Genomic DNA, 27,543 nt, shown 5'->3' with positions numbered 1-27,543 from the left:
ACCCCTGCAGATGCGCTGAGTCATCAGTTCCTCAGTCCAAAGAGCCTTCCAGAGATCACCATGGTACAGCCTCTGTGTTCGGAAGTAAATATAGTTCCTCGAGAATCTTTAAGCAGGAAAATCATCACGGAACCAAAGCAAAATAATATGTCAAAGGCCCCAAAGATTCTTTGGTGAATTACCTTCAAAGTTTTACAAACCTGATTTCTTTGTCTGCCCTGATTTTTTTTCTCCCTGTGTCTTGAAAATTTAAGGAAAGGCTTCATGACACTGGTGTCCTTGATTGATTATATTGTAGCAGCAATCAGAAACTCGTCCCATCTTTGTAGAGAGAGAGGGGTTTTAAAGGCATATCATTTACCTCTACTTATATTTAGTTATGGGAGAAGGAAATGGCACCCCACTCCAGTACTCTTGCCTGGAAAATCCCATGGATGGAGGAGCCTGGTGCGCTGCAGTCCATGGGGTCGCTGGGAGTCAGACATGACTGAGCGACTTCACTTTCACTTTTCACTTTCATGCATTGGAGAAGGAAATGGCAACCCACTCCAGTGTTTTTGCCTGGAGAATCCCAGGGACGGGGGAGCCTGGTGGGCTGCCGTCTATAGGGTCGCACAGAGTCGGACACAACTGACTCAACTTAGCAGCAGCAGCAGCGTATTTAGTTATGAGGCTTCCCTGGTGGCTCAGTGGTAAAGAATCCACCTACCAATGCTGGCGACATGGGTTCGATCCCTGGGTCGGGAAGATCACACGCAGAAGGAAATAGCCACCCACTCCAGTAGTCTTGCCTGAAGAATCCCATGTACAGAAGAGGCTGTTGGGCTACAGTCCATGGGGACGCAGTGTCAGACATGACTGAGCAACTAAATAACAAATAACAACCTATTTAGGTGTGTAGTCTACTTGTCCCCACAAAATAAGACAGGTTAATTACTTCAGAAAACCACAGAACAATTTTTTTTAAAAGGCAATATCAGAAGTAAAGTCAAATTTCATCCAGGCAAAATATTTGAGTATAAACAATGCCTTGAATTTTAAAGCATTTCAAGAATGATCATTTCAAATGATGCAGTTTTCTCTCAAACTCCAAACCTAGCCTAGCATAGATGCTGTGTTTATGTGGGGTCGTCTTCATAAATATAAATGCTAAGTTTCATAAAGCATGAAATCAAACCCCTTGCATAAAAAAACATATCCACACCCCCTATATTATTCAAAGACAGGGAGCTCATATTTTGAGTGTGAGAACAGAGCTGCTTTGCATCCTAACTCACAGAACTATTCTGTACTAGGGATAGGAGCAAAAATAACCTTGATTTTTATAGACTTGTATTTTTTTCCAAGGCCTTGGCCCATAATCTTATTAAATGTAACAGTTCAAAATAAGCTTCCCTGGGAAACTTTGAAAACTGACTCTTAGAAAACTTTGAAAACCTTGACATATATGTTATTAATGTTTAACTATCAAAAATGATCATTACCCCAAAGTCAGAAATAATGCAGAAGGATATAAGAAGTGAATGCATGCATATTAAGTTATGTCTGAGTCTTTGTGACCCCGTGGACCCCTTTGTGAGCCCTGTCAGGCTCGTCTGTCCATGGGATTTTCCAGGCAAGGATATTGGAGTGGGTAGCCATTTCCTTCTCCAGGGGATCTTCCCCACTCAGAGATAGAACCCGCATCTCCTATGTCTTCTGCATTGGCAGGTGGATTCTTTACCACTGAGCCATCAGGGGAGCCCAAGAAGTGAATATATAAACATATATACATATGTATATATATAATGTATTTGGTTGCTCCAGGTCTTCATTGCAACATGCAGGATCTTTAGTGGCAGCATGAGCGATCTTTTTAGTTGTGGCCTGTAGGATGTAGTTCCTTGACCAGGGATCGAACCCCAGCCCCCTGCATTGGGAGTTTGGGGGTCTTAGACACTGGACCACCAGAGAAGCCCCAAGAAGTGAATACCTATCCTTCCTACCCTCTGTTGGAGATCATCACAATCTGTAGTTTTGTGTGTATATTTTCAGTTTTAGATAGATACATTTGTATACACACACACACACACACACATATATATACATGCACAAATATACATGTATACCCACATGTACACAGAGGTGCTTTTTTTTCTTTGGCAGAATTTGTTTGGTAAGAGACTAGATGTCAATTGTTCCCACCACAAAAAAGAAATGGTAACTATGTAATATGATGGAAGTGTTAGCTAGCACTATGATGGCGATCATAATGCAGTACATGCAAGCATCGAATCAACAAGTGGTATACCTTAAACGTGCCCATTGCTCTATGCCAGTTACATTTCAATTTTTCTTAAGTGAAAAGCAACTGGGGTGTAATATACCAACTGTTCTGCTGCTTGCTGTTGTCATGTAAGGGCCTGTCAAAGTGTCTCTCCCGGTTGGTGGTTGGCAGAAAGGTGATTCATATGGGCTGTGTGCTCTGTCCCCGGCTGTGTGCTCTGATGGGGCTGTGTGCTCTGTCTGGGGCTGTGTGCTCTGTTTGGGGCTGTGTGCTCTGATGGGGCTGTGTGCTCTGTATGGGGCTGTGTGCTCTGTCCGGGGCTGTGTGCTCTGTCCGGGGCTGTGTGTTCTGATGGGGCTGTGTGCTCTGATGGGGCTGTGTGCTCTGATGGGGCTGTGTGCTCTGTATGGGGCTGTGTGCTCTGATGGGGCTGTGTCCTCTGATGGGGCTGTGTGCTCTGTCTGGGGCTGTGTGCTCTGTTTGGGGCTGTGTGTTCTGATGGGGCTGTGTGCTCTGTATGAGGCTGTGTGCTCTAATGGGGCTGTGTGCTCTGATGGGGCTGTGTGCTCTGTCTGGGGCTGTGTGCTCTGTTTGGGGCTGTGTGTTCTGATGGGGCTGTGTGCTCTGTATGAAGCTGTGTGCTCTGATGGGGCTGTGTGCTCTATCTGGGGCTGTGTGCTCTGATGGGGCTGTGTGCTCTGTATGAGGCTGTGTGCTCTGTCCGGGACTGTGTGCTCTGTTTGGGGCTGTGTGTTCTGATCAGGCTGTGTGCTCTCTTTGGGGCTGTGTGCTTTGTTTGGGGCAGTGTGCTCTGTATGAGGCTCTGTCCTGCAATCTGAGCTCCCAGGCTGCAGTCCCGTCATCCTGACCTGGCATCCGGATCAGGGCACCCAACTGTGTCCTGTCCTTCCTGATCTCTCTCTGGACCAGGTTGTAGGTTCAGAGGCAACTGGTCCGCACTGGTGAGAGGGGCTGTGGCGGACAGCAGCAACATGAGAACCCCAGCCTCCAAACCACTCAGGGAGGCCCGAGAACTCAGCCTCGGCGGGAGAGGACTCGAGCCCAAGTTTTGGGCTCCATCACTGCAACGTCCGCTCCTCCTGGGTCCCTCTGGCCCCCTACCTCTGGGAGAGCAGGCAGCCCTCTGCAGGGAGTCCCCAGGCCTCACCCTGCCTATCACACTTAGGCCTGTGATCCCTCCATTTTCCAATGAGAAGGCCGAACTCCGTCGTGAACGATTGCTGCTCAGTCTGAGAGCTTTGGAGCTGAACCGCCCGGGGCCCAGGCACCAACCCCAGCATGTATGAGCCACGTGAGTCCAGACAAGCAATTGGCCTTTCTCTGCCCTGGGCTGCAGCTCTGCGTTACATGCACGTTAGTCATCCCTCCCTGTTAGAATCAAGAGGATTACACGGCATAGGACCCGTGAGGTGTTCACTTAACGCCCAGACTTGCAATTAGTGCTAAAACAGTGTCAGGCACTGTTGCTCCTATGACAGATCCTTCCTAAGAACCTGTGCTGCTGTAACTGAGATGCAGAGAACTTGGTAGACCAAACGGGATGAAAGGGGCGTGATTCGGCGAGGTCATATGTGGTCCTGCCTCCTACAGACACAGACCCCAGCCTCATACGCACTGGGCCATCCGCACAGGCCTGCTTCAAGGTCTTCACTCTTGGCCAGCCCCACCCTCCTCACCTGAGCCTGCATCCTAGACCTCCCTGGAGTTTGGGTTCATCAGCAGTGCTCCTAGCATCCTGCACCCCAAAGATACCAGAGCTGCAGAGAGAGGTCCCCCTGCAGGAGAGGCCCCTGGAGAAGCATTGACTCACAGTCCAGCTCAGGTGCACCCAGAGCTCTCTCAAGTCCTGGAATCGTGGCCACCGTCAGCCCCACACAGGACGTGTGGGTGGATTCTGACCGAGCATTTTTATCTCTGTCCAGTGGAACTGAAGGTCAAGAGACCGGGGTGTTCTGTCTTGGGCAGCATTCAGATCTGACCACACATGTTTTCTCATCTCTAACAGGAGCTCGTTCCAGCCTCAGTGTTGTGGTGAGAATTAAACAAACCCGCGTTCACAGAGCACTGGCCCTGTGCGGGAGCCTGCTCTGGGGTGGCTGATCGGGAGGGTTCCAGGGCACTGCCGTGTGGTGGGCACCCCCCCGCCCCCACAGCCAGGGGCCCAGCGGCCCAGCTGCCCGGCGGCCCCAGAGCCGGCTCCAGTCTCAGTGTGCAGACGCGCAGACCGGAAACGGGTGGTGTGATGGTCATCCAGCATAAAGCCCTGAACTATACACCGGAAAATGGTCAATTATTCATGTATTATTTACCACAAGTGAAAAACGCCATGGGGTGTGCTGCCTTGACCTGTCAAGTGCAAGCTACACGTCCCTGCCTGCTCCGCGCCTCTCTCTGTCTCGAGTGTTGCTAGAGAAATCGGCCCCTTTGTAGGAAAACATGCGGGTACAAGGCGAGGTCCCAGGTGCACAGAACACCACAAAACGTGTGTGAAAGAAACACAATAAATCAGAACCGCTTATGAAAGCTTGGTAGTTTGCCTTCTTAGAACTGAAAGCCCTCAATGTTAACACCCTCAGAGCAGGACGCCCGGCAAGAAAGAGGGACCGGAGGCCCCTCCGCTGCTCCTGGTGCCCTGATTCTGTGAAGCTGTGCTTGGGGGCACGGGGGTCGGGGGGCGTGCTGTCCCCCAGGGGACCCGGCCCCCACCGTCCGCAGGGAGGCCACTCTTCACTGGGCAGTGCCCAGGTCAACCCTGGCTTCTGCACAGCAGAGACACCACAGGGCCTGGGGTCCCAGTTTGCTCAGTCACTCAGCCGTGTCCAGCTCTTTGTTACCCACCCCACAGACTGTAACCCGCCAGGCTCCACCGTCCATGGAATTTTTCAGGCAAGTAACTGGAGTGGGTGGCCATTTCCTCCTCCAAGGGACCTTCCCAACCCAGGGATCAAACCCACGTTCCCTGCGTCTCCTGCATTGGCGGGTGGATTCTTTATCACTGAGCCACCTGGGAATACCCCGGTTTGCAGAGGGTTCAGCCAAATACTTTCAGAGGAAAGAGCAAAATTAAAGATGTGGCAGGAGAAGAGGTTAAGCAGGAAGCTTTTAATAGTAATTCAAAGTGCTGATTAAAAGCATTCATTCATTTTGTAGCTTTCTCAGAGAGACACGACTCCTGGTTAGACCGCTCCAGTTTCATCTTCCTGCCTTCAAAGGCCGGTCAGACGCTGGATAGGATAAAATAAAAAGTGATTAGGGAGAAGGAACGTAGTGGCAAAGAATGACGGTTTGAAGTGCTGAGAGTCTGGAGAAAAAAGGCTTGGGATGATACGCTGCCTCCAGCTCGGGGAAGCGGTGTGATGACGTGATAGGAAGCGGAACGAAATGACGGAGCCTCGCCTGCTCTTTCCAGGCTCCGAAACGGAGCGCGGGGCCTAGAAGACGCGGTGAGAAGGAAGGTGAGGATCCCAGCCAGTCAGGTTCCCCCCGAACCCCAGCTCGGCAGATAGTTCTAGAACGCCCACAGGGGTGCCCTGCTCAGAAGAGAAACAGGTGAGATGGGGTGGGGGTCCGTCTCATCATCGCCACTGGGAAACCAGGTCCAGAGGCCTGCAGCCTTCAGGAATGCGAGGGAGGGAGCGCACTCCTGCTGAGAAGGGGGGCAGGAGCCTCCAGGGAAGGCCTCCAGAGCCGCTGAAAATGGTCCTGCAGTTTCTTAAGACGTGTTTTCAAATGTGACGCCTGGTAAGTGGACTCTGGACTCTGCATCAGACCGAAGATTTCTTTCAAACTTTAGCAGCAAAGGTGGAGTGAGAGGAGTGAACAAGTTAGAACGGTCCCAGTGGGGTCGGGGGCACCTTTCTCACTAACACTCACACATCGAGTGGGTAACTGCATGTCTTCTGTTCTTGCCCTGGGCATTCTTGCTAAGGGCATTCTCTTAGGGCTGTGAAAGGGAGCAGCAAGGAGCCATTGCTGCTGCTGCTGCTGCTAAGTCGCTTCAGTTGTGTCCAATTCTGTGCGACCCCATAGACTGCAGCCCACCAGGCTCCCCCGTCCCTGGGATTCTCCAGGCAAGAACACTGGAGTGGCTTGCCATTTCCTTCTCTAATGCATGGAAGTGAAAAGTGAAAGTGAAGTCTCTCAGTCGTGTCCGACTCCTATCGACCCCATGGACTGCAGCCTACCAGGCTCCTCCGTCCATGGGATTTTCCAGGCAAGAGTACTGGAGTGGGTGCCATTGCCTTCTCCGCAAGGAGCCATAGGAGGGGGCAGTTCCCAGCGAAATGGGGACAGAGCGGCACTTTCTCTGCTAAGACAGGGGGCTGAAGGGTCATGGCAGAGACATCCCTGGACCACAAGTCGGAAGTTTGATAAACGGGCTGATGATGGCTGACTCTGACTACAGGGAATAGAAGTTGGGAGGACAGATGTCTCTCGGTGTCTACTATGCAGAACTGCTCCGTCAGCCATTCTTATGTAAAGATGATCCCTGATGGACAAACCGACTCAATGCCCTGCAGCTCAGAGGCGCTTACTTGAGGAAAGACCAGCTGGAGGCTTCACACCCCAGCCAAGGCCCCCGGGAGCCACGTGATAAGGGCCTTCTCTACTACAGACATAGATGCTGGCCTCCAGCTCTTGGAGTGCAGTCTCAGCCCCAGAGACTCTGACTCCACACCCGGGAACTTCTCACTTCATAGATGCTTCCAGATGCTTCCGGGACAACCCACGGAGGATCCCTGCTCCACCATTTTCTGTCAACCTGTCTTTTTCAGAGGGAGCTGCCATGACGGCAATGCTCCCAACATTTCTGCCAGCTCTGAGTTTGTGACTGAGACCCCTCTTTGTGCCAGACTGGATCCCAGTAGCATTCTTCCCTCCAGCATTGTCTGGGTCAATTCTCCATATTAGCTACAGCTTTTTGTTGTTGTTTAGTTGCTTAGTCATCTTCAAAGCTTTAAGATCCCATGTACTGTAGCCCTCCAGGCTCCTCTGTCCATGGGGATTCTCCAGGCAAGAATACTGGAGTGCATTGCCATGCCCTCCTACAGGGGATCTCCCCAACCCAAGGACTGAACCTGTGTCTCCTGCTTTGCAGGTGGATTCTTTACCTCTGAGCCACCTGGGAAGCCCTGTTAACTATAGTACGAGTGCCTTTTATAGAAGTTGTAATAAAGATTGAATCGTACTCGGAACCACTACATTTTAACGCATGTCTTCTATGAGCCAGGCCTTACTCTTGACACAAGAGAAAGGGTTCTTCAGTTGTAAAATGAAAAAATGAGAGAAAAACCTGACTTTGGGGAGTTTAAAAATTAGTGATAAGTAGAGATGTTTTATGTGCTGATCATGGAATATTCGTGAGCCTTTCCTAGCTCTGCTCTAGCCAGCCCCACCAAGGGCCATTCCAGAGACCCCACGGGCCCCCATCCCCTTCTGCTGTGTCCTTGCTCTTGGGAGAGCCCCCTTCAGTAGCATGGGCCAGAAGGGGATTGACTTAAATGGCTAAAGTGGATTAAAACGCACATATTTTGGAGGGAAACGTTTGCATCTGTGCATTAGTTCTCTGGACTACTCTAGCTCATTCGATTGCCAAGGAACATTTACATCACAGGTTGCAGGTGAGAAAACTGAGGCAGAGGTAATTGCCTGGTCTAAAGTTACACAATTAGCGTGAGAACCAGACCCTTAGCCCCAGGCTTCTGGCTCCAAGTTCGGGAGCCTTCCAATAAGTGCATACTTAACTATCATTCAAACCCCAGGCCAATCTGTATGTCCTGACATACAGCAGTAAAATAAAACTGGGACCAAAGAGAAAATAATTTAAGTGGTTAAGAGAAAATTCACCCTTCTTGTGAAACCCTATCCAGATGACAGGCTGCTTCGGAACAACATAAAAATGAAGAGCGGAGTGTTTCTCAAGGTGCTTTTCTCCAGAAAGTTCTCTGAATGTGCTGTGTTTCCTTGTTCTCCAGAAATGTGCTGACCAACCACCTGGCAGTCACCAAGGAAGTTGTAATTTCCAGTAAGTATATCCCTTTCCATAAATGGGGGCTTCGCTGATGGCTCAGTTGGTAAAGAATCCGCCTGCAATGCAGGAGACCCTGGTTTGATTCCTGGGTCAGGAAGATCCACTAGAGAAGGGATAGGCTACCCACTCCAATATTCTTGGGCTTCCCTTGTGTTTCAGCTGGTAAAGAATCTGCATGCAATGCAGGAGACCTGGGTTCAGTCCCTGAGTTGGGAAGCTCCCCTGGAGAAGGGAAAGGCTACCCACTCCAGTATTCTGGCCTGGAGAAGTCCATGGGGTCACAAAGAGTTGGACATGACTGAGCCACTTTCACTTTTCATAGATGACTCAGTAAATGCTTTACTTGTGTACTTTTTGTGTTAATACACTGTGAAAATTGGAACTGACCATTTGTCCTGACTCTTGCTTGGTAAGTATGGTGCATAACATTCTTCTCCTCTCTAGTCTGTGTTGGGGAAAATAAAGGACAAAGAAGTTGTGTGTGCTAAGTCGCTCAGTCATGTCGACTCTTGTGACTCATGGACTGCAGCCCACAATCCCTCTATCCATGGGATTCTCCAGGCAAAAATACTGGAGTGGGTTGCCATGCCCTCCTCCAGGGCATCTCCCCGACCCAGGGATCCAACGTGCATCTCTTATGTCTCCTGCATTGGCAGGCAGGTTCTTTACCTCCAGTGCCACTGTGGAGCCCACAAAGAAGTCAAGTCAGCCCAAATATTCCAACTTAGTTTTTCAAAAAAACTTTTATTGGAGTATGGGGCTTCCCCAGTGGCTCAGTGGTAAAGAATCCACCTGCCAATGCAGGAGACATGGGTTCGATCCCTGGGTCGGGAAGATCCCCTGGCAACCCACTCCAGTATTCTTGCCTGGAGAATCGCATGGACAGAGGATCCTGGCCGGCTACAGTCCATGGGGTCACAAAGAGTCGACATGACTTAGCGACTAAACAACAGTGATCTTTTAAAACTTCAGATTAACTAGTCTCCTATTTGTAAACCTTCAACAGAATCCCTTGTCCTCTCTTGGCGTCTTTCTGGATTAATCTTGAGGGTGGCCTGTGGTTGTTTGCTGAGCTCTCACAGTCCCCATATGTCTCCCCATAGACTAGAACTATGTCTCCCCAAGATGGACAGACGTCTGGCCTGGCTTCAGCTGCCCAACCAGGGAGAGACCGGGATGTGGTTCCCCCCATTTGGTCTCTTGCAACAGAGCACCGTGGTCAGGAGCCCACCAGAAGTAATTCTGCCCACAGATGCCAGACGTTAGGTCTGCGGCCTGGTCTCACCTGGCTCTCCTGCCCCCGAGCACACCGAGCCTGCAGGCCCTGCTCTGAGGGAAGACGGACTGAGATAAGAGGTGCTCCTGCTTTTACAATCCAGGAAAGCTATGCATTCCTCTAAACGAAAAGTAGAATAAACTGTGCTTCCACACGCTCAGAGTACAGACTACAGCGCCCAGACTTGTGTATTTTATTGTTTTCAATTCCAAAACAAAGGTGACTCTGCTCGGGAGGCCCAAGGCTCCAGGACCCGCCAGAGACAGCACCTTCCAGGCCCAGAGGAGCACAAGCCCCAGACACTCATCTGCTCACACGTACTTGCTCACACGCACTTGCTCACACACATCCACACACCTGCACAACTCTCACGGCCATGTGCTCACGCACACTTGTGCACATGCATGCGCACACTCCTGTACACGCTGTTGCACTGGGGGTCTGCAGGGCCCCGTGGACACTCCTGCTCCCGCACAGGGGAGACCCCGGCGCCAGACCCTTCCCTCATGTCACTCGAAGGGGTGATGGCTGAGGCCGGCTGGGGCCTTCCGAGCAGCGCCGGGGGTCCCATGGTGAGAGTCCCCGCGCGGATGGCTCCTCGCCCCGGGGCGCAGCTCCTCGCCGTCCCGCAGCTCCCGCAGCACAGCCTGGAGCAGGCTTCGCAGCCTCCCGAGCACGCGGGGCGCGCCTTGGGCCCCGGGGGCCGCGCACTCCTGCACTGCCGCCCGCAGCTGCCCCCGCAGCGGGCTGGACACCGCGGAGCTGCCGCGGGACGAGGAGAACCAGTGGCGGAAGATCTTGTCGCAGACCACCTGGGGGAGAGAGGCGGATGTCACAGCTCAGGGCTTGGCTGGGTTGGGGGGGGTCCCTCCCCGACCTGTCCCTCCCGGGGAACTCTCCCGGAACCCCAGCCGCGCAGCACCACTGGAGACTGGAAGTCTGCCCCGCTGGGGCGGAGATGTCGCGGGGGAAGCTGCAGGTGATGCTCAGAGACCATCGAGGAACTTGTAGCAGGAAATCAGAGCCGGGAACCCATGTTTAAGGAGTAGGCCCTGGGCGGCCCTAGGCTGCCAGCCCTGCGGTCACAGGCCTCACTTTCTAGTTCAAGGCTGATGACAGTGATAGTCATCACCACCTGGCAGGTGGTCCCCAGGGCCACAGGACACTCTGGTGACAAGGGATATATGAATGTGATAGTACTTTCCAGCTCCCTGGGAAAAAGGTATATTGGAAGGGAGAGGCTGCAGGTTCTTTAAAGGAGCCTTTGTGTGCTGTGCTGTGCTTAGTCACTCGGTTATGTCCGGACTCTTTTCCACCCCTTGGGCTGTAGCTTGTCAGGCTCCTCTGTCCATGGGGATTCTCTAGGCAAGAATACTGGAATGGGTTGCTATGCCCTCTTCCAGGGGATCTTCCCAGCCCAGGGATCGAACCCAGGTTTCCTGCATTTCAGGTGGATTCTTTACCATCTGAGCCACCAGGGAAGCCCATGAATACTGGAGTGGGTAGCCTATCCCTTCTCCAGGGGATCTTCCTGACCCAGGAAGCCCAAGAAGCCTTTAAGATGTTTTATTTTAGGAGAAGTAAAAGTGAAGTCTCTCTCTCATAGTCTTTAATTCTCCTTGGGTATGAAATTTACTGGGGCTGAAGATCTCTCTAAATTCTCAATTTAAACATGCTGTTTTGCTGTTTTACAGCCTTCCTGGTTTTCTCCCTGTTGGATGGAGCACAATTCATGCATAATTAATATTCTGCTCTATTTTTCTACATCACACTTTATATTAGACTCATTTAACAAATGCCTCAATTTTATAGATCTACTGTTTCATGGGAGACAAATAATTTTGACTTTTATTTATTAATCCCTGCAAGGATGAGGATTCTATTTAAAAACAAATGTTCTTATTTCTCTTTTGAATTGATAATGCATCTTCAGGTGCAAACATTGAAAATGTCCCACCAATTAGGCTTTAATCTTAAGCTCCATCCAATTCCTAAAAAACCAGACGCAGCTCTCGGCTCTGAGAGGCACCCACTCCCTTGAATGTCCTTCTGGTGAGTTATTTTTTCATGCATTTCCTTTTTCTTTTACTTTACATGGATGGGAGTATATCACACACACTGTTCTATAGCTTCCATTTAACCAAATATCAGAGAGACCTTCCAAATCACTATAAGGCTATTCCATTTGTTTTAATGACTGTATCTCAGATGCATGTCATAAATTATTTAGCTTGTTCCCTGCTGATAGAAATTTAGGTTGCTCACGAACTTTTGCTATTATGAAAAATGCTGCAATACATATCTTTCAGATGTCATTTTCATTTTAAATATGCCTAAAACTTCCAGAAACGAAATTTATGGGCCAAGGGGTATGCACATTTTTGTTCTGACCGATATTACCAGATTGACCCCATAAAAATTGCACCAAGTTACACTCTCACAGCAACATACACTAAGAACACCCTCAACAATGTGTGTTGTCTTTTATTTTTGTCAATTGAAAAATTATTTGATTTGTATCGCTCTTCTTATCAGTCAGGTTGAAAGTATTTATTCTTCCTTTCCAGTGACTGGTCAAGTTGATATACTTTGCCCACATTTCTGTTAGGTTGTTGGCCTTTTCATATTGATTTGTAAATGCTCTTTACATATTAAGGACATTGGCTCCTTGCTTAGGTTGGTTTCCTTCGGAGAAGACTGTAAGATGGAGGTTTGCATGCAGGGATTTATTGAGAGGCGTTCTCAGGAACCATCTTTCCATGAAACTGAGGGAGAAGGTGAACTTCTGATGCTGGGATGACCTATAGAGTTGTTCCTTATAGAGGCCAAAGGGGCTGGGTTTTGCATTTCCCCCCTCCCCCTCTGACCAGTCACTAGCTGATCCTAGGATGTGGGGTAACCACACTGGAGAATGTCTGGTGGGCCAAGGATGATCCTGGGGGACACTGAATCTCTGCAGCTGGGGGTAAAGGCCACCTCTGTCTTCTAGTCTCATCTGTGAGAGCAGTTGCAGACAGTTTGCCAGTTTTCTCATTTAACTTTTAAATTTCTCATATTTTTTGTAATTTTGCTTTTGCCATGGGGATTTTTGTAAGATGGTTAAATGTGTCAGTTGTTCCTCTTAGAGCCTCTGAGCTTTGTTCTGTACTTAGAAAGGCCTTCCAAACTCTAGGGTATCTTCAGTTTTCCTAGTTTTTTCTGGAACATTTAGGGTCTCATTTTTTAGGTTTAAGTATCTGAGCCATCTGGAGTTTAGTTTGATATAAGAAGTGCTCAGTGTGTGTGTGTGTGTGTGTGTGTGTGTGTGTGTGTGTGTAGATGTAGAAATTAGGCCCAGAGAGAACAGACACCCCCATGGTTGTGGGGGACCCAGTAATGGCCGTGCTGGGAGCACCATCCATTAGCCCCCTGGGGTCAATTGGCCCACAGCCCCTCCCCCAGGTAGACAACAAAGAACAAACGATCCCCATCTCCCCTATCCCGCCCTCACTGGACGCACTGAGCCCAGGTGGTGGGGAGAGGGTGACGACCTCCAGGTACATCAGCAGGAGCCATGGAGTGGGGGGCAGAGGACCCGAGGAGACAGGGGCCCTCCCTGCAGAGAGGACATAGCCCCCCCCAAGAGGGATAGGGGCCACCAGAGAGAACACGGTCCCCTCCCCCAGAGAGGATAGGGTAACCCCCAGAGGACAGGGTCCCCCCCAGAGGACAGGGTTCCCCAGAGGACAAGGTCCTCCCAGAGAGGACAGGGCCCCCCCAGGGACAGGGTCCCCCAGAGAACAAGGTCCCCCCTGAGAGGACAGGGCCCCCCCAGGGACAGGGTCCCCCAGAGGACAAGGACCCCCTGAGAGGACGGGCCACCCCAGAGAGGACAGGGCCCCCCAGAGAGGACAGGGCCTCCCGAGAGGATGGCCCCCCCCAGAGAGGACAGGGCCTCCCGAGAGGATGGCCCCCCCCCCAGAGAGGACAGGGCCCCCCAGAGAGGACAGGGCCTCCCGAGAGGATGGCCCCCCCCAGAGAGGACAGGGCCTCCCGAGAGGATGGCGCCCCCCAGAGAGGACAGGGCCCCTCCAAGAGGGACAGGGGCCACTGAAGAGAACATGGTCCCCACCCCTAGAGAGGACAGGATCCCTCAGAGAGGATAGGGTGACCCCCAGAGGACAAGGTCCCCCCAGAGAGGACAGGGTCCCCCAGAGGACAAGGTTTCCCCAGAGAGGACAAGGCCCCCCGAGAGGATGGCCCCCCAGAAAGGACAAGGCCCCCCCAAGAGGCCCCCTGAGAGGACAGGGTCCCCCCTGAGAGGATGGGCCCCCCCAGAGAGGACAAGGCCCCCCCAAGAGGACGGCACCCCCAGAGGATGGGCCCCCCCCCACGAGAGGACGGCCCACTTACCTGCAGGTTGCTGTTGGCTCTCTGGGCCCCGCACCTGTGCGCTCGCAGATCACACTTTGAAAAACAATCAAAGAAATTGCAGTCTTCATCCCTCGTGCAGTTCTGCTCAAGAATTTCCCTCATTTTAGGTTCGAAAAAAGCCATGTCCACATCGATAGCCACCACCTGCGAGTTAAACAGCACACGGCTATCAGGAGGATGCGGGGCGTGGGGTTCTGGCCGCAGGGAGGAGGGCCGGGCCGTGCTGGGGACGCACGGCTGCTGACACAGGCCGGACTGCAAGGCTTTAACTGCAGAAGGACTGCTGTGGTCACTGAGAGTTGGGAACGTGGGACCAGGATCGCTCTGCAGCTTTGAAAGTTTTCTCAGATCTTAATGTTGAATCTCTGAAAGTTCTTACAAATGAATTGACTTCCCCCTCCACTGCTTTATCACTTTGGCTTCTGACATTCAAGGCTCAGGAATATAAAAGCTACAAGACACAGGTCACTTATTCCTATGAATATAAGCAACAAACGAAAACTACATTCAAGGGGCAGGTGGAGGGCGTGATGGGGAGAATGAGGTGGGCAACAAGGACCTTGTCTATTTATGGCCTGTGACTGAGTTGGCTGGTTTCCAACTGACAGGGGCAAGTGGCAGGGCCAAAGTGGTCGAATCAGGATCAATACCTATGGTCCCAGATGCAACAGCATCAAAAACTAAGTCCCACTATCAGCATGAAAATGTGATGACCCCCTGCAATTTCAGATTTATCTTCCTGGCTTCAACCCAAAAGGCTTCAAAACCAGAAAAAAGAACATCTAAATTATGCAGATTTTCCTCCACCACCTGAATTAGGAAAAAAACAAAAAGATGAGCTCAAACCTGAGAAAACCTGGACTCTGCCCAAATCAGGCAATGTATAGCTTCAAGGTATTAAAGAGCTATTAGAAGACTGGATGAGTTTGATGGAGTCTGTGGCATTTCACAAGCCTTCACAGGTCAGCCTCAACATACCAGCTTTCTCCCTTTGGTAGCATCTCAAAAAAGGGTTCATTTTCTCCTCAAATCTATGCAAAGTCAGAAGGTACATTCCCAGCTTGTTGCTTCTGTTCTTCCTTCAAGATTGATGCCAGAAGGCAGTAAAGTTTCGTGGGGATTATTCCGTAAAACAGAGGAGGGAAAATAATTTATTTCAAGATATGTGGAGAATAAGGGAAAAAATGAACAGGGAACTTTTCCCTATTTGAGAGCTTTGCCTAATTACTAATTCAGGCACTGCAACAGAAATTATCATTTTAATTGATTTTCTCTATCTCCTTAGCCAAAAGAATAGCTCGTTTCATTATTTATCCTGGTTAATACACTAAAAATATATCAGTGGTGGTTTAGTCACTAAGTTGTGTCCGACTCTTTGCGACCCCATGGACTGCATCCCTTTAGGCTCCTCTGTCCATGGAATTCCCCAGGCAAGAATACTAGAGTGGGATGTCACTTCCTTCTCCAGGGGATCTACCTGACCCAGGGACCGAACCCAGGTCTCCTGCACTGCAGGCAGATTCTTTACCAATAATGAGTCTACTGTCTTTCATAATTTATTTTTGGAGCTGCAAGACCCTTCTCTTCTTTTGATAATCCCTGGTCATCTCCTCAGCTTCCTCCGGGACCCTGGTGGAATTTCCACTCTCTGATACTTCTCTCTTCCAGCTCTGATTCCGTCTCATTTCCCAACAAGAGCCAGATGTATTTTCTAATTTTTAGTGTAATCGTAGAATGGATTACAACTATTGGAAGCATAACTCTATGCTCCTACAATAAGAATAGTAACAAAATGAGCAGAAAAACCTGTGCAAGGCTTTTTAGATCACATCAGGATGAATCTTAAAGTTCTTCCTGCACAAAATTACCTAACTTGCATCATCATCAGACTCCATCCTAGCATCAGACTGGAAAGGACTGGTGAGAATTACTTCCTTCTCTACTTAAGACTGTGGAAATCTGTTTGAAAAGCGTGCTTTCTGGCAGCAGTTTGAGAGCAAGAAGTAAAGAGGGGTTCCTAGTTCATTTGCAACCACTGGACAAATTCTCAAGACCCGAAAGGGAGGACCTGAAAAAAGTGAATGACTGTGGGTCATCGTTCTTACAGGTTACCTGGGAGACACACCCTCCACCCACCTGGGCAACACTGCAACATGGGCCAAAGGGGAGCCCATCTGCCCGTCCCCTAGCTCACTAGTTCTCACACTGAGCACATCAGTAATCGCCTGGAGGGCTTGGCTTCCAAACCCAGATGGCTACATCCCACCGCCAGAGTCTGAGTCTTCCTGCTGCTTCCACACCTTGGTTAATTCTTGGCACACCTGCACTGCTTGGAGTGGGGGCGTCCCTGCTGGCTCAGCGGTAAAGAATCCGCCTGCCAACGCAGGAGACACGGGTTGGATTCCTGACTTGGGAAGATGCCCTGGAGAAGAGCATGGCAACCCACTCCATTATTTTTTGCCTGGGAAATCCCATGGACACAGGACCCTGGATGGCTACAGTCCACGAGGTTGCAAAAGAGTCTGACAGGACTTTGTGACTAAACTGCACAGCCTGGAGTGGGACATAAAATTCACCTGCCACTTGCAGAGCAGCACGGAGGCTGCCGTGTCCACGGGGGGTCGAATCTTCTCTTGCATAAAGAAGCAAACTTTCAGCTGTCCCTCTGGAAGAAGTCTTACCCAGGGAAGGGGAACAGACTAGAACCTCTCCAGAAGAAAGAACTAGAGACCGAACTAGAGACCGTGGCCTGTGGTGATGGAGTGTGCATGGCTGGAAACCAGTGTCTCCCCCCCTGGACCTTTGTTCCCAAGCCCCCAAAGGCCAGCCTTCCCCCATCTCCTCAAAGTGCAGTTGCTCAGTCGTGTCCGATTATTTTGCGACCCCATGGACTCCAAGCTCCTCTGTCCATGGGATTTCCCAGGCGAGAACACTGGACTGGGTTGCCATTTCCTTGTCCCGGGGATTTTCCCGACTCAGGGATCGAACCTGGGTCTCCCGCATTGTAGGCGGATTCTTCACCGCCTGAAGCCGCATTAGCCCCAAGAAGGAAGGGGCTAAGCTACTTGGGAGAAACCAGGGCGGCAGTAGAGGAAGACGCACTGAGCCCCTGCTGTGGCGGCTTGCCTTACCATTTCCTTCCCGGGTGCCAGGCGCCTTCCTCCTTTAAATGAGCTGGTTCCCACCCCCAAAGGTCCGGCAGGTAGGAGCTGTCCAGGCCAGAAGGTGGCATCACGCCGCAGGGTTTCCCGGGGGCTTCAGATCCCTCTGGTCTAGGATCCCCTCCCCACCCCGGACCGAAGTCCGCCTCCCGCGGACCCCCCAGCCGCCCCCAGCCGCCCCTCACCGTGAAGTCGTTCCGGATGGCGAAGTTCTCGGGCTTGACGTCGCAGAGGTGCAGGCGGTGGGCGAAGTCGTGGTCGAAGTGGCGGACCATGTCCAGGAAGCTGAGCGCCACGCCGCTGACCGCGCGCGCCTGGCCGCGGCGCCCGCCGTCCGGGCCGAGCGGGAAGAGGGCGCGGTGGCCGGGGCTGCCGGCCGCCAGGTGCTCCAAGGCGTAGAAGTGGCCGCAGGAGCCCAGCACGGGCGGGGCGTGCGGGCTGCGGCCGCGGAGCAGGCTGAGCAGCACGAACTCCTCCTGCTGCAGCAGCGCCCACAGGCTGGCCAGCTGGCCCCGCCGCGGGGGGCCCCGCCGCACCAGCTCCAGCCGGCCCAGGCCGCCCTCGGCCGGCTCCAGGCCCAGCGCGCTCCGGGCCTCCCCGGCCGCCAGCACCAGCAGCTCAGCCTCCGGCAAGTCCTGGCCGCCGGCCTCGGGCTGCCCGTCCAGGAGGCCGAGCGGCGGGAAGCTGGAGAAGGCCTCCTCCTTGGACTTGAGGACCACGGGCCGGCCGCGCCAGTCGGCTTGCAGCACCTTCTTGCCGCGCTCGTAGTACAGGCAGCGCCGGTACCGCAGCTGCCCCGCCTCGCACAGGTCCTCGCACAGGTCTCCGCCCAGCGCGCCGCCCCGGTAGTCCTGGCACTGGAAGGAAGGGACACGGGTCACCCCACGGAGGCTGGACCCCACGCCAGGATGCTCCTGACAGTCCCGGAGAGAACCCTCAGGCATGCGGACCACAGGGCTACTCGGGGCAGAAAGGAATTATGAAGTGAAAGGTTTGTGATAGAATCTCACGTTTGTTATTTTCTCCATCAGGCCCAGGACCAGGTCTTAGGAAGCAGGTGCCCCCCACTGACCCGCCCCTGCCCCATCCTTCCTGCTGAGCTGGGTGATGCTGGCAAAGGCCGTCTGCCTCTCGGCTCGGTGTCCTGGACTGTCAGTGGAAGGACAGAACCAGGCCAGTGGTTCCCGGTTCTTGGGCTCACATAGGGGTCACCTGGAGAGCTTTTAATTGCCCCCTGCCAAGAACAGCACAGCCAGCCCTGGAGAGTGACTCCAGGAACGACCCCTCAGCTGGGACCGCTCAACAGAGGCTGCTGCAGGAAGCAGGACTTAGAACAGGCCTGGAGGCTGGCAGGGTCCGCAGGCCTACGCGGAGGCCGCGGCGCCTTCAGAAGATCAGCCCGCGGGGTGAGTTCTGCAAGCAGAGGGTGTTGGATTCCTGGTGGTGGTGAGGAAGGCACTCAGGGGCCCTCAGAAGGGGAGTTTCTCCTAAGCTTTGGGGCTCACAGGCCCTCCTGCCCCGTAGGGGGGAAGTGGTGACACCCCAATCCTACCACACTGTAAACACCTCTCCTAAGAAGATGGTCCATCCAGGCCCTGCCCTTCAGACCTAGTAGAGGAGCAGGAGACACTGCTGTGAGACTGGTTCAAAGGAGAACGTGTGACTCTGTTCTCTTATCTTTTTAAGGAAACCTAAACCTCTGGACCCACTTTTATGAGGGATTGAGCATATTTTCTGAGCCCACCTGTTCCCCAAATGCATCTTCCTTCCACATGGGCAAAGGCGGGTCAGACTTTCTGGTTGTTCTGTGCTGCTTGGCTTTATTAACCCAATGGATTATAACAGATCCTTCAAGTCAGGTAATGCACCTCCAATCATGCCTGGATATGTGAACAATCCCAAAGTCCAAAAGACCCTGAAAACAAGTTTTTCATGACTCATTCACTCTCATGGAGTGTCAAACCTGACCCAGAAGATGAGGCTACCTATAGTCTGAATGTATTTGACATGTGACTTTGCATACACTTTGCTACAGAATTATTTAGTTGGATCTGTTTGATTACTGGCATATCCTCATGCTCACCAGAAGGTATAAATATATATTCTGCATATTATCTAACACCCAAAACCGTATGAATTCCAAAACAGGCCTGGCTGCAGAGCATTGGCCAAGGGATGGTGGATCTTTATAACTACTCTCAGAGAACTGTTCATATGACCAAAATGTTTATTAAAAAGCTATACTCCTGGTTCTTAAAACAAGTATCTGGATTTTAGGGACCCTTTCAGGCAGTAACTGGACAACAGTCCAAAAGGCCCAAGCCACGCTGTCTGACCTGACCCCCAGCTTCCTGCTGAGGGCACTCCTGCACGCTGGTGCTCCTTTGCCCGGCATTAGATCTCCAAACACTGTATTAGGCGGCGGGGGTGTCACACTTGCCAAACTCAAAGGTGCAAGTGATGGAGTCCTGATCCTGGAGCTTGGGAACAACGCCACCCTGTTTGCCGGCTTTTCGTCTTTGGAACACCAACAGCCGTAATGCAGCTGTATTCATAAACACCCACGAAACTGTTCTAAATATGCTTAATGCAGTGTTCATCTTGCAATTTAATGTAACACAACTTTGGTCAAATGCCTTCCTTTTACTCTTCATCCTGGTCCCTCTTTCCAGGTTTGGGGTCCTGAGAGGAGCAGCTGAGGATCAGGACCCTGTGAGTGGCAGACTCTCTCTGTTTGGAATCGCTTCCATATTGCAGTGCCTTGCAGGAAAGCACCTGCCCATCCCAGCTCCTCTGAGCCCTTTCAGGATAATCTTAGAGGGAAGGTGGGGATGGAGCTGCCCTGGTGGCTCAGTGGTAAAGAATCTTCCTGGGATGCCGAAGATGCAGGAGATGAGGGTCAATCTCTGGGTCAGGAAGACCCCCTGGAGGAGAGCATGGAAACCCACTCCAGTATTCTTGCCTGGAAAGGCCCATAGACAGAGGAGCCTTACAGGCTATAGTCCATGGGGTCGCAAAGCGTCGGACACGACTGATGTGACTGAGAATGCGTGCAAAGTGGGGATGAAAGGTTTAAACGATGGAGAGTCTCAGGAGTAGAAAGACGTGAAAGAAATAATACGGGGTGTTCATGTTACTCATTGCAGCTTCTTCCTACTTTATCTGGTGTTTACAGTTTCATACCTCTGTAATAAGCCTGATAAGAAAAGGCAACACTTTTTTTTCTCGATTGTCTTATAAGGCCCCCATCCCCTTTGAGTAGCTCCAAAATGGTTTAATGCAATCCCATAGTCATCTTTAGGTTGTCATCAAAGTTGTAGTGTCATCAAAGGTGCTTTTCTACGAGGGACAGAGCAGAACTGTTAAAAAAGAAAGAAAAGTGGGTGATAGAACCGAGTTGGGCAAGAGGTGGGTCCTGACCATCAGAATCCTGCAGGGGGGCGGGACCTGGGGGAGGAGACACACGTGGCCTGGCCCAGCAACAGCGCCTCGAGTGGAAGCCCGGAAGGTCAGGTGTGACCCCTGGGGCCTTCATTCTCTGCATCTGGAACCGCGAACAAAATTGTCACTGCCCGCAAAAGATACCCTTGGCAGGGAGTGGCCATGGGCAAGCTGCTTCAGCCGCCGCTGGTCACCCTCCAGTTAGCAGTGCTGTGTATGAGCTGGGCCACGATCCGGTGACAGACCCGGGCTCAGGAGTCACAGCGAGGTCACGGCCTCCAGGACTCCCGAATGACAGCAGGTTGAAGCACAAAAGGAAGGAGGCCAGGCTCGGCTCTGGGGCAGACCGGGTTTGCCTCCAGGCTGTACCTGGGGCTGGCACGTGGCTCATTTCTAAGTCTGTAATGTTGGGAGGATGATGCTGTGTCACGGGAGACCTGTGAAGGTCAACCAAGGTCACAGGTGCAGAGGCCCTGGCAGTTTGCGTGAAAGGCTCCCCCCTGTCCTTTCTGGCCCTGGTCATTAGAAGGCAGGAGGCCGGGGATGCATCTTTCTGGGGGACGCACCTGAGCCCAGTGTTGAAAGGTGAGCTGCAGTCTGCTTAGCACACGAGGAGGGAGAGCTCAGGGAAGCACCTCCATGGGGGCCCAGACGTGCAAAGTCGCTTGTGTGTTCAGAGGACCAGGCAGTTGGGCAAGGTTAGAGCAAGTGCCAGTGTGTGTCCTGCCAAGAGGCCACAGCGGACAAAATGCCTCCCCCCGCAAGGGTCAACTCCGCCTTCCCCAGGAGGCCGCCTCACCTGCCGCTCAGAGTCCTTCCCCCCCTCCACCCGGGTTCCATCCAGTAAGCCCCCCATGCCCTGAGTCTCTATGCCATCCCCACCACCGGCTCCCCACAGCACCGCGTCCATGAAACTGAATTCTAATCGAATCTATATGAGATTCACCCCTGCACATTTAGAAGGCAATTCCACACAAGCGTTGCAGGAAATGTGGCATGTCGTCTACTGGTGACGATGGCATCCCTGACTCAAAGGACAAGAGTTTGAGTAAACTCCAGGAGATGGTGAAGGGCAGGGAGGCCTGGCGTGCTACAGTCCATGGGGTGGCAAAGAGTCGAATGCAACTGAGCGACTGAACAATGGTAACAGCTACTGATTTGTGGAGGGCTACATTAATTTTGGCTGGTTTTCTGAAGATCAGCATGTTGAGGTATAAGCCTGCCTCCCAGATGCCTGGGGGATGCTCTGAATCAGGAAGGGAAGAGGCTGGGCTGGGTGCCTAGAACCCTGCCAGGTCCGCCAACTACTAGAGGTGATGAACTGGGTTCCCCCTCATTTGTCGTAGGAGAGAATCTGCACTGAAGCAAAGTGTACATGAGGTGGCTAGCACAGAGCAGCTCTGTGTCTTCCTCCTTTATGGTGAAGTGCTTTGGGCACATCAGTCCCTGCTGTTCAGAAACAGAATGTAAGATTCATCTCTTCTGTGGCCCGTGTGGTTACCAGTGTTCAGTGAGTCTGTAGCATCAGGATACATGCCTGTGCTTACTAAACCCAGAGAAAGACTGCACTCAGCACTTAAAAAACAGTAAACTTACAGATTACAAGTTTACAGGCTAACTAAAAGTGATCATCATGTTAGAGAAGAGAAATTATTTTCTTGGCAGCATGCCCTACTGAGATAGCTAATTTTATAACTCAACAGAAGTACTTTATATACTTTGACTCCATTAAAAAAAAAATCACTTTCCTCTGAATAGATGGAGTTCCTAAGAACCAGCTTGAACAGGTACACTTCTGTACTGAAATGTGTGAGCACACAAAATTTGCAGGTATCAGATTTTAAGATAAGCTGGGAAAAAAACAAGTTAATAAAGTCTCATTGTACTTAACTGGCATTTTTTTAAAAATTAATGAAACAATGAATTCGTATTTATTATAGTGTTAGTCACTCAGTCATGTCCAACTCTTTGTGGCCCCATGGACTGTAGCCTGCCAGGCTCCTCTGTTCATGGGATTCTCCAGGTGAGAATACTGCAGAGGGTAGCCATTCCCTTCTCCAGGGGATCTTCCTGACCCAGGGATCAAACCTGGGTGTCCTAGGTTGCAGGCAGATTCTTTACATCTGAACCGCCAGGGAAGCCCATATTTCTCATAGATTGTGTGCAACTGTGAGAATGCACACTCCTAACAGCCCCAGTTCTTGTAGGAAGCGTTGTTTTGGTGGTGGATAGTGTTCTTGCCTGGAGAATCCCAGGGACGGAGGAGCCTGGTGGGCTGCCGTCTGTGGGGTCGGACAGAGTCGGACATGACTGAAGCAACTTAGCAGCAGCAGCAGCAGCAGTAGAATCTCTCTAGCTTGTATCACGGTTCTCAGGCAAAAACAAAACCTGTCCTCTCTAGTCTGAGAAACCGGTGACAGGGTATCAGAGGTCACGCCTAAGGGCTGGGTTTTCTTTTGTGTGTTTGCTTTTTTGTTTTTCAGGAACATTGAGTTCCTATGTGGTTAGCAGCATTCATGTCTCACAGTGGATTTCCCCAGCGGAACAGTTACGCTGTGCAATTAGCCAGACCACTCTGCAACCCCTCTTGACCCCTGGACAGCTTAGAAGACAGACGTTACAGACATGGCCAGAGTGCTCAGGGAAGCTGGCTCAGTCCCTGCGATACAATCTTTCTCGGTGAGTGCCCTGGATGCGGCAGTCCCGCTGGGCCAGGGTTTTTATCAGAGCAAAGACAGATAAGCCAGTCCTGTTGAAAAGAAATCCCACATGCAGGCAACTAAACGAAAGCACATCAAGACCTAACTAGCCGAAAGGGACATAAAACCTTCTGAATAACAGAGTCTGTGGGAAACTTTTTGAGATGCTTTGAAAGTGACGTGCTGCGGGAGGGTTGTTGTTGCTGCTTGGCCGCTATGTAGCGTCCATCTCTTCTGTGACCCCATGGACTATAACCCGCCAGGCTCCTCTGTGCATGGGACTCTACAGGCAAGAATACTGGAGTGGGTTGCCATTCCCTTCTCCAGGGGATCATTCCCAACCCAGGGATCAAACCCAGCTCTCCTGCATTGACAGGCAGACTCTTTACCACTGAGCCGGTGGGGAAGCCCAGGCCCAACTGTTCCTTAGGGTTTTCAGTGCTGGAGAAGCCAATGGTGTCACCGTGTCTCTACTATCAGAGTCACGTGCTGGCTCCACGACACAGTCACTGTGTGATTCGGAACAAGTTACTTCACCTCTCTGGGGCTCGATTTCACCATCTGTGAAATGGGGGAATAAAAGCACTTGGCTCCCAGGGGTTGAGATTAGACGAAATATTACGTGTGAAAGGACTGAGCGCGGAGCCCGGCCCTTGTGAGCATCCGCGGCTCCCACTGCTCACATCCCCACCGCCCCAGGAAGTGTTTCCCCACAGAACCAGAAGCCAGGCCTATCAACCGTCAGACCCAACGCTCCGGCACAGCCTCCTGACACAGTTCCCTGGGAAAGCGGGGCTCTAGAAACCTCACAGAGATGTTTTGATTATGCGATGTGCTGAAAAGCTGCAGTAAAAAGGAGGGCTGCCCTCTGCCTAGAAAATTCCAAAGCTGGAGGACCCAAGATCAGCTCTGGAAGCACTCCAGTTGGCTCTTCCAAAACTCCCTCTTGAGAGTGGTGTGTGGGGGCCCCCCTCCAGAGATGGGGTGCGGCTCAGGGGCACAGCACCTAGGGGCCTCAGCCCCTCAGCTTCATCCACAGCCTCCAGCCTGCCACAAGCCAGCAGGTACACCTGCCTGGCCGGAGGGCCCAGAACTGCTCAGGGGTTCACAAGGCCCTTGGCTCTGCCCCAGAAAAGGGGGCTCCCACTGGCTCAGCCGCAGCCATTCCTTTGGTGTCCTGGGACTCAGCATGAAAGCTAATGAGAGTCTGGAGGGTCGTGAGAAAAATAACAGCCAGTTTATTATGAAGGATAAAAGGCAGGCAGGGCGAATTGAAAGGGCTGGGAGAACCGAGAGACAGAGGCTCAATTCAGTCCTGGGAGAGCACGGTGCCACAATGCCCGCCTCTGCGTGGCAGCCAGGGCCCGGCGGAATCTACAATGTGGAAAGCGGGGTCCTGTTCAAACCCCAGCATGCTGGGCAAAAGGGAGCTCCAGTGCTCCACTCAGCAAACCTAGGATGGAGAGGGGAGAGAGCAAGTCGGACCCTGAGAACAGCAGCCTCAAAGGGGGCCTCCTGGTGGGGCACCCCTCAAATCAGGCCCCTGATGTGAGAGCAGGGCAGGTGAACTTTAATCAGACAGCCAGACATGCTACTTCAATTTGTTTTTTTTGGCAGCTGGAAAGATTGCCAGCCTTCAGAGGCAGAGATGAGAGCTTGTTGCTGCAAGCCATGTGTTCATGACCTCCGCAGGAGAGGATTTCCATCTGGGGTCAGAGGCGAGGCTTGACCCCTGGCCTTAAAACAATTGACATGATAATGGTTTGTTGAGCCATTATCAGCCCAAAGTTTGAGAAAAGAAAATAAAAGGTTAGTGTTAGGCAGAATGGGTTTCTTCAACAGAGAAGGGAATAAAACGTCTGCCACTTGAATTTTATTTCCTCCTACCGCTTGGGACCCTCTGGCCTTCCTACCTGTTACCCTCTCCTTACCCATCTCTTGGGAATAAAAAAGACCCATCTGGCTGCCACGGGAGATATACTGGTTCAGCCTCCAAACAGAATTGGTTTTAATTTATGAGCTGAAATGCTGGGAAAGTTATGATTAGTGATTACTAAAGTTATACTAGGCTATTTAATTTCCATTAGGCCTTCTCTCACTTAACCAAACATAAAGAAATGAAAAAAGTGTTTGCTTTTTATTTTAACATAAAAAGACTGCTATATTGTTTTTGTAAATGACTGTTCCATCCTGGCTAGACTATTAATTTTTTACTGTAATTAGTCAATCTGTCTCCCCAAAAAGGAGGGGGAAAAAATCTTTACCAGTGAAAGGAATTTTTAGATGAGTTACTGAGAAAACTAATGAGCTCTTGTAACTTAAAGAAAACTTGATAGAATGCCAGTGTATAGGTGAACAGATAATTTGATAGATGATAGATTATTGATAGGTAGGATGGAGGGAATCAGCGAGTTATCTCACCTCTCACCAACGTGAGATGATCCATTCATGAGGACACGTCAGACTTAATCAGGGAAAATGATTCGGTTCAGCCTGCCCATTTCACCTCATTTCTTTAGTTTTTACAATTTCACTTTTAAAACGTCATTTACTTCAGGACTTCCCTGGTGGTCCAGGGGCTAAGACACTGCGCTCCCAATGCAGGGGACCTGGGTTTGATCCCTGGTCAGGGAATTATATCCCACAAGCCTCAACTAGGAGTTCACCTGCCAAGCAACCAAAGATCCTGCATAGCAGGTGGTTATTTCCTGAAATATAGCTGCTGCTGTTTTCTAAAAGAAAGAAAAACAATCCTGCATGCCCCAACTAAGGCCTGGCACAACCATAAATAAAATAAAATTTAAAAATTACTTCAAAGCCTTTATGCTACCACGTTCTGAAATCCTACAGTCCCCAAAGGCTCACCCATATGTACACAACTGGGCTGGAAGCTTCCCATGCGTTTCTTGAAATTTTCTTAGAAAATAGATCCCTTTTCCCACCAGATACTTAGATGGTCACTGTTCTGGGAAGTGAATAATCAATCAATACAACAATAGTTGCCCGTTACCTTCACCTTTTATGGCTTTCCTTCTAGGGATTCGTAGTTTTATCCAAGTCTCCTAATGCGCTTAATCTTCCCAACCAAACAGAGAAACCAAGGAGGAGCCAACGTTTGGAATCAACCAAGAGCGCAACCGGGGCCCGGTGAGTGCTGCCGCCCGCCAGCGGGGGCGTTTCTTTCTTTCTCTAATTGCGAATCTCGTCTAAAGGGCGCCCCCGCCCTCACCTCTTAGTAGATGGCAGGCAGGACCCCAGCACCGAGGTCTACGGGGGTCCGAGCCGCCTCCCTCGCGCTCCCGCTCGCCGGACTGCGCTCTGCCTTGGGTCCCGCAGATCGCGCCGGGGAGAGCCTTGGCTCTGGGGCGCGCGGAGGAAGGGGCCCCACTGGCCGTTTGCAGGGGGCTCGGCGAGGTGCAGCCCAGGTCGGAATCACAGAACGGCAGTTGAGCGAGAGAACCGGGACCCCGGGGCCTAGGCGTGGTCCCCGCCCGACCCAAGCGCCGCGGTCCGAGTCGGAAGGCTGGGAGCGGACCCGTAAACTTGCTTAGGAGCGGAGTCTCGGGGCCGGCGGGAGAACAGTCGGGCAGGAAGAGCATCTTTGGACAAAGGACCAGTTGGGCGACAGAGGGGAAGACGTCCCCCCAGGCGCTCAGAGGACTCCCGGACAGAGTCCGGGGCTGGAGACCGGGTGGGGCGCGTCGGGCATTCCACGCTCGGTGTCCGATTCCCCTCCCAGTGGATCCACGGCCGCGCCCGAGTCCCCGGCTCCCAGGACCCTCAGAAGGCGTCCCACCCCGGCCCCGGGGCGCGCGGCGCGGGGCAGTGCGGCCACGGCACCTACCAGCGCGGCCAGGATGCGCCGGCTCTTCTCGTCGGTGCAGCGCTCGGAGGGGACGCCCGGGTGCGCGCGGAGCAGCAGCGCGGCCGCCAGCACCCAGCCCGCGGTCCACGCGGCGCAGGCTAGCAGCGCGCGGCGCCCGCACCTCCCGCCCAGCCCGCAGCGCCCAGGCCGGCCCCGCGCGCCCGCCGCCCGCGCCCGCGCCATGGCCCGCCCGCAGCGCCCGCCCCGCGCCGCCTGCGCCCCGCGCCCGCGTCCGGGCTCCGCGGCTCCACCGCCCGGCGGGGGAGGGGGCGCGGGGGAGAGGCAGCGCGAGGGGAGGGAGGGGAGACGGCCGGGTGGCCGGCGCCCGGCCCGTCATGGGGGTGGGTGGGGTGGGGAGTCCCGCCGGCAC

General features: G+C 52.2%; 1 protein-coding gene across 1 annotated transcript; it reads right to left on the bottom strand.

The window, feature by feature from the left end:
* Positions 1 to 9,757: 9,757 nt before the first annotated feature.
* On the bottom strand, positions 9,758 to 27,356 carry DIPK1C (divergent protein kinase domain 1C). The gene is made up of 4 exons (XM_070778519.1): positions 27,153 to 27,356; positions 17,354 to 18,025; positions 13,987 to 14,151; positions 9,758 to 10,406 (listed from the first exon to the last, which is right to left on the bottom strand). Exons 1-4 carry the CDS (start codon positions 27,354 to 27,356, stop codon positions 10,104 to 10,106), a joined length of 1,344 nt encoding a protein of 447 aa, XP_070634620.1. The 3' UTR covers positions 9,758 to 10,103.
* Positions 27,357 to 27,543: the final 187 nt, after the last annotated feature.

The sequence above is a fragment of the Bos indicus genome, chromosome 24 (genome assembly GCF_029378745.1).
Source record: "Bos indicus isolate NIAB-ARS_2022 breed Sahiwal x Tharparkar chromosome 24, NIAB-ARS_B.indTharparkar_mat_pri_1.0, whole genome shotgun sequence".
Classification (NCBI taxonomy): Eukaryota; Metazoa; Chordata; class Mammalia; order Artiodactyla; family Bovidae; genus Bos; species Bos indicus.
Note: the sequence above shows the minus strand (reverse complement) of the source record. Positions and strands in the feature narration are given on the sequence as shown.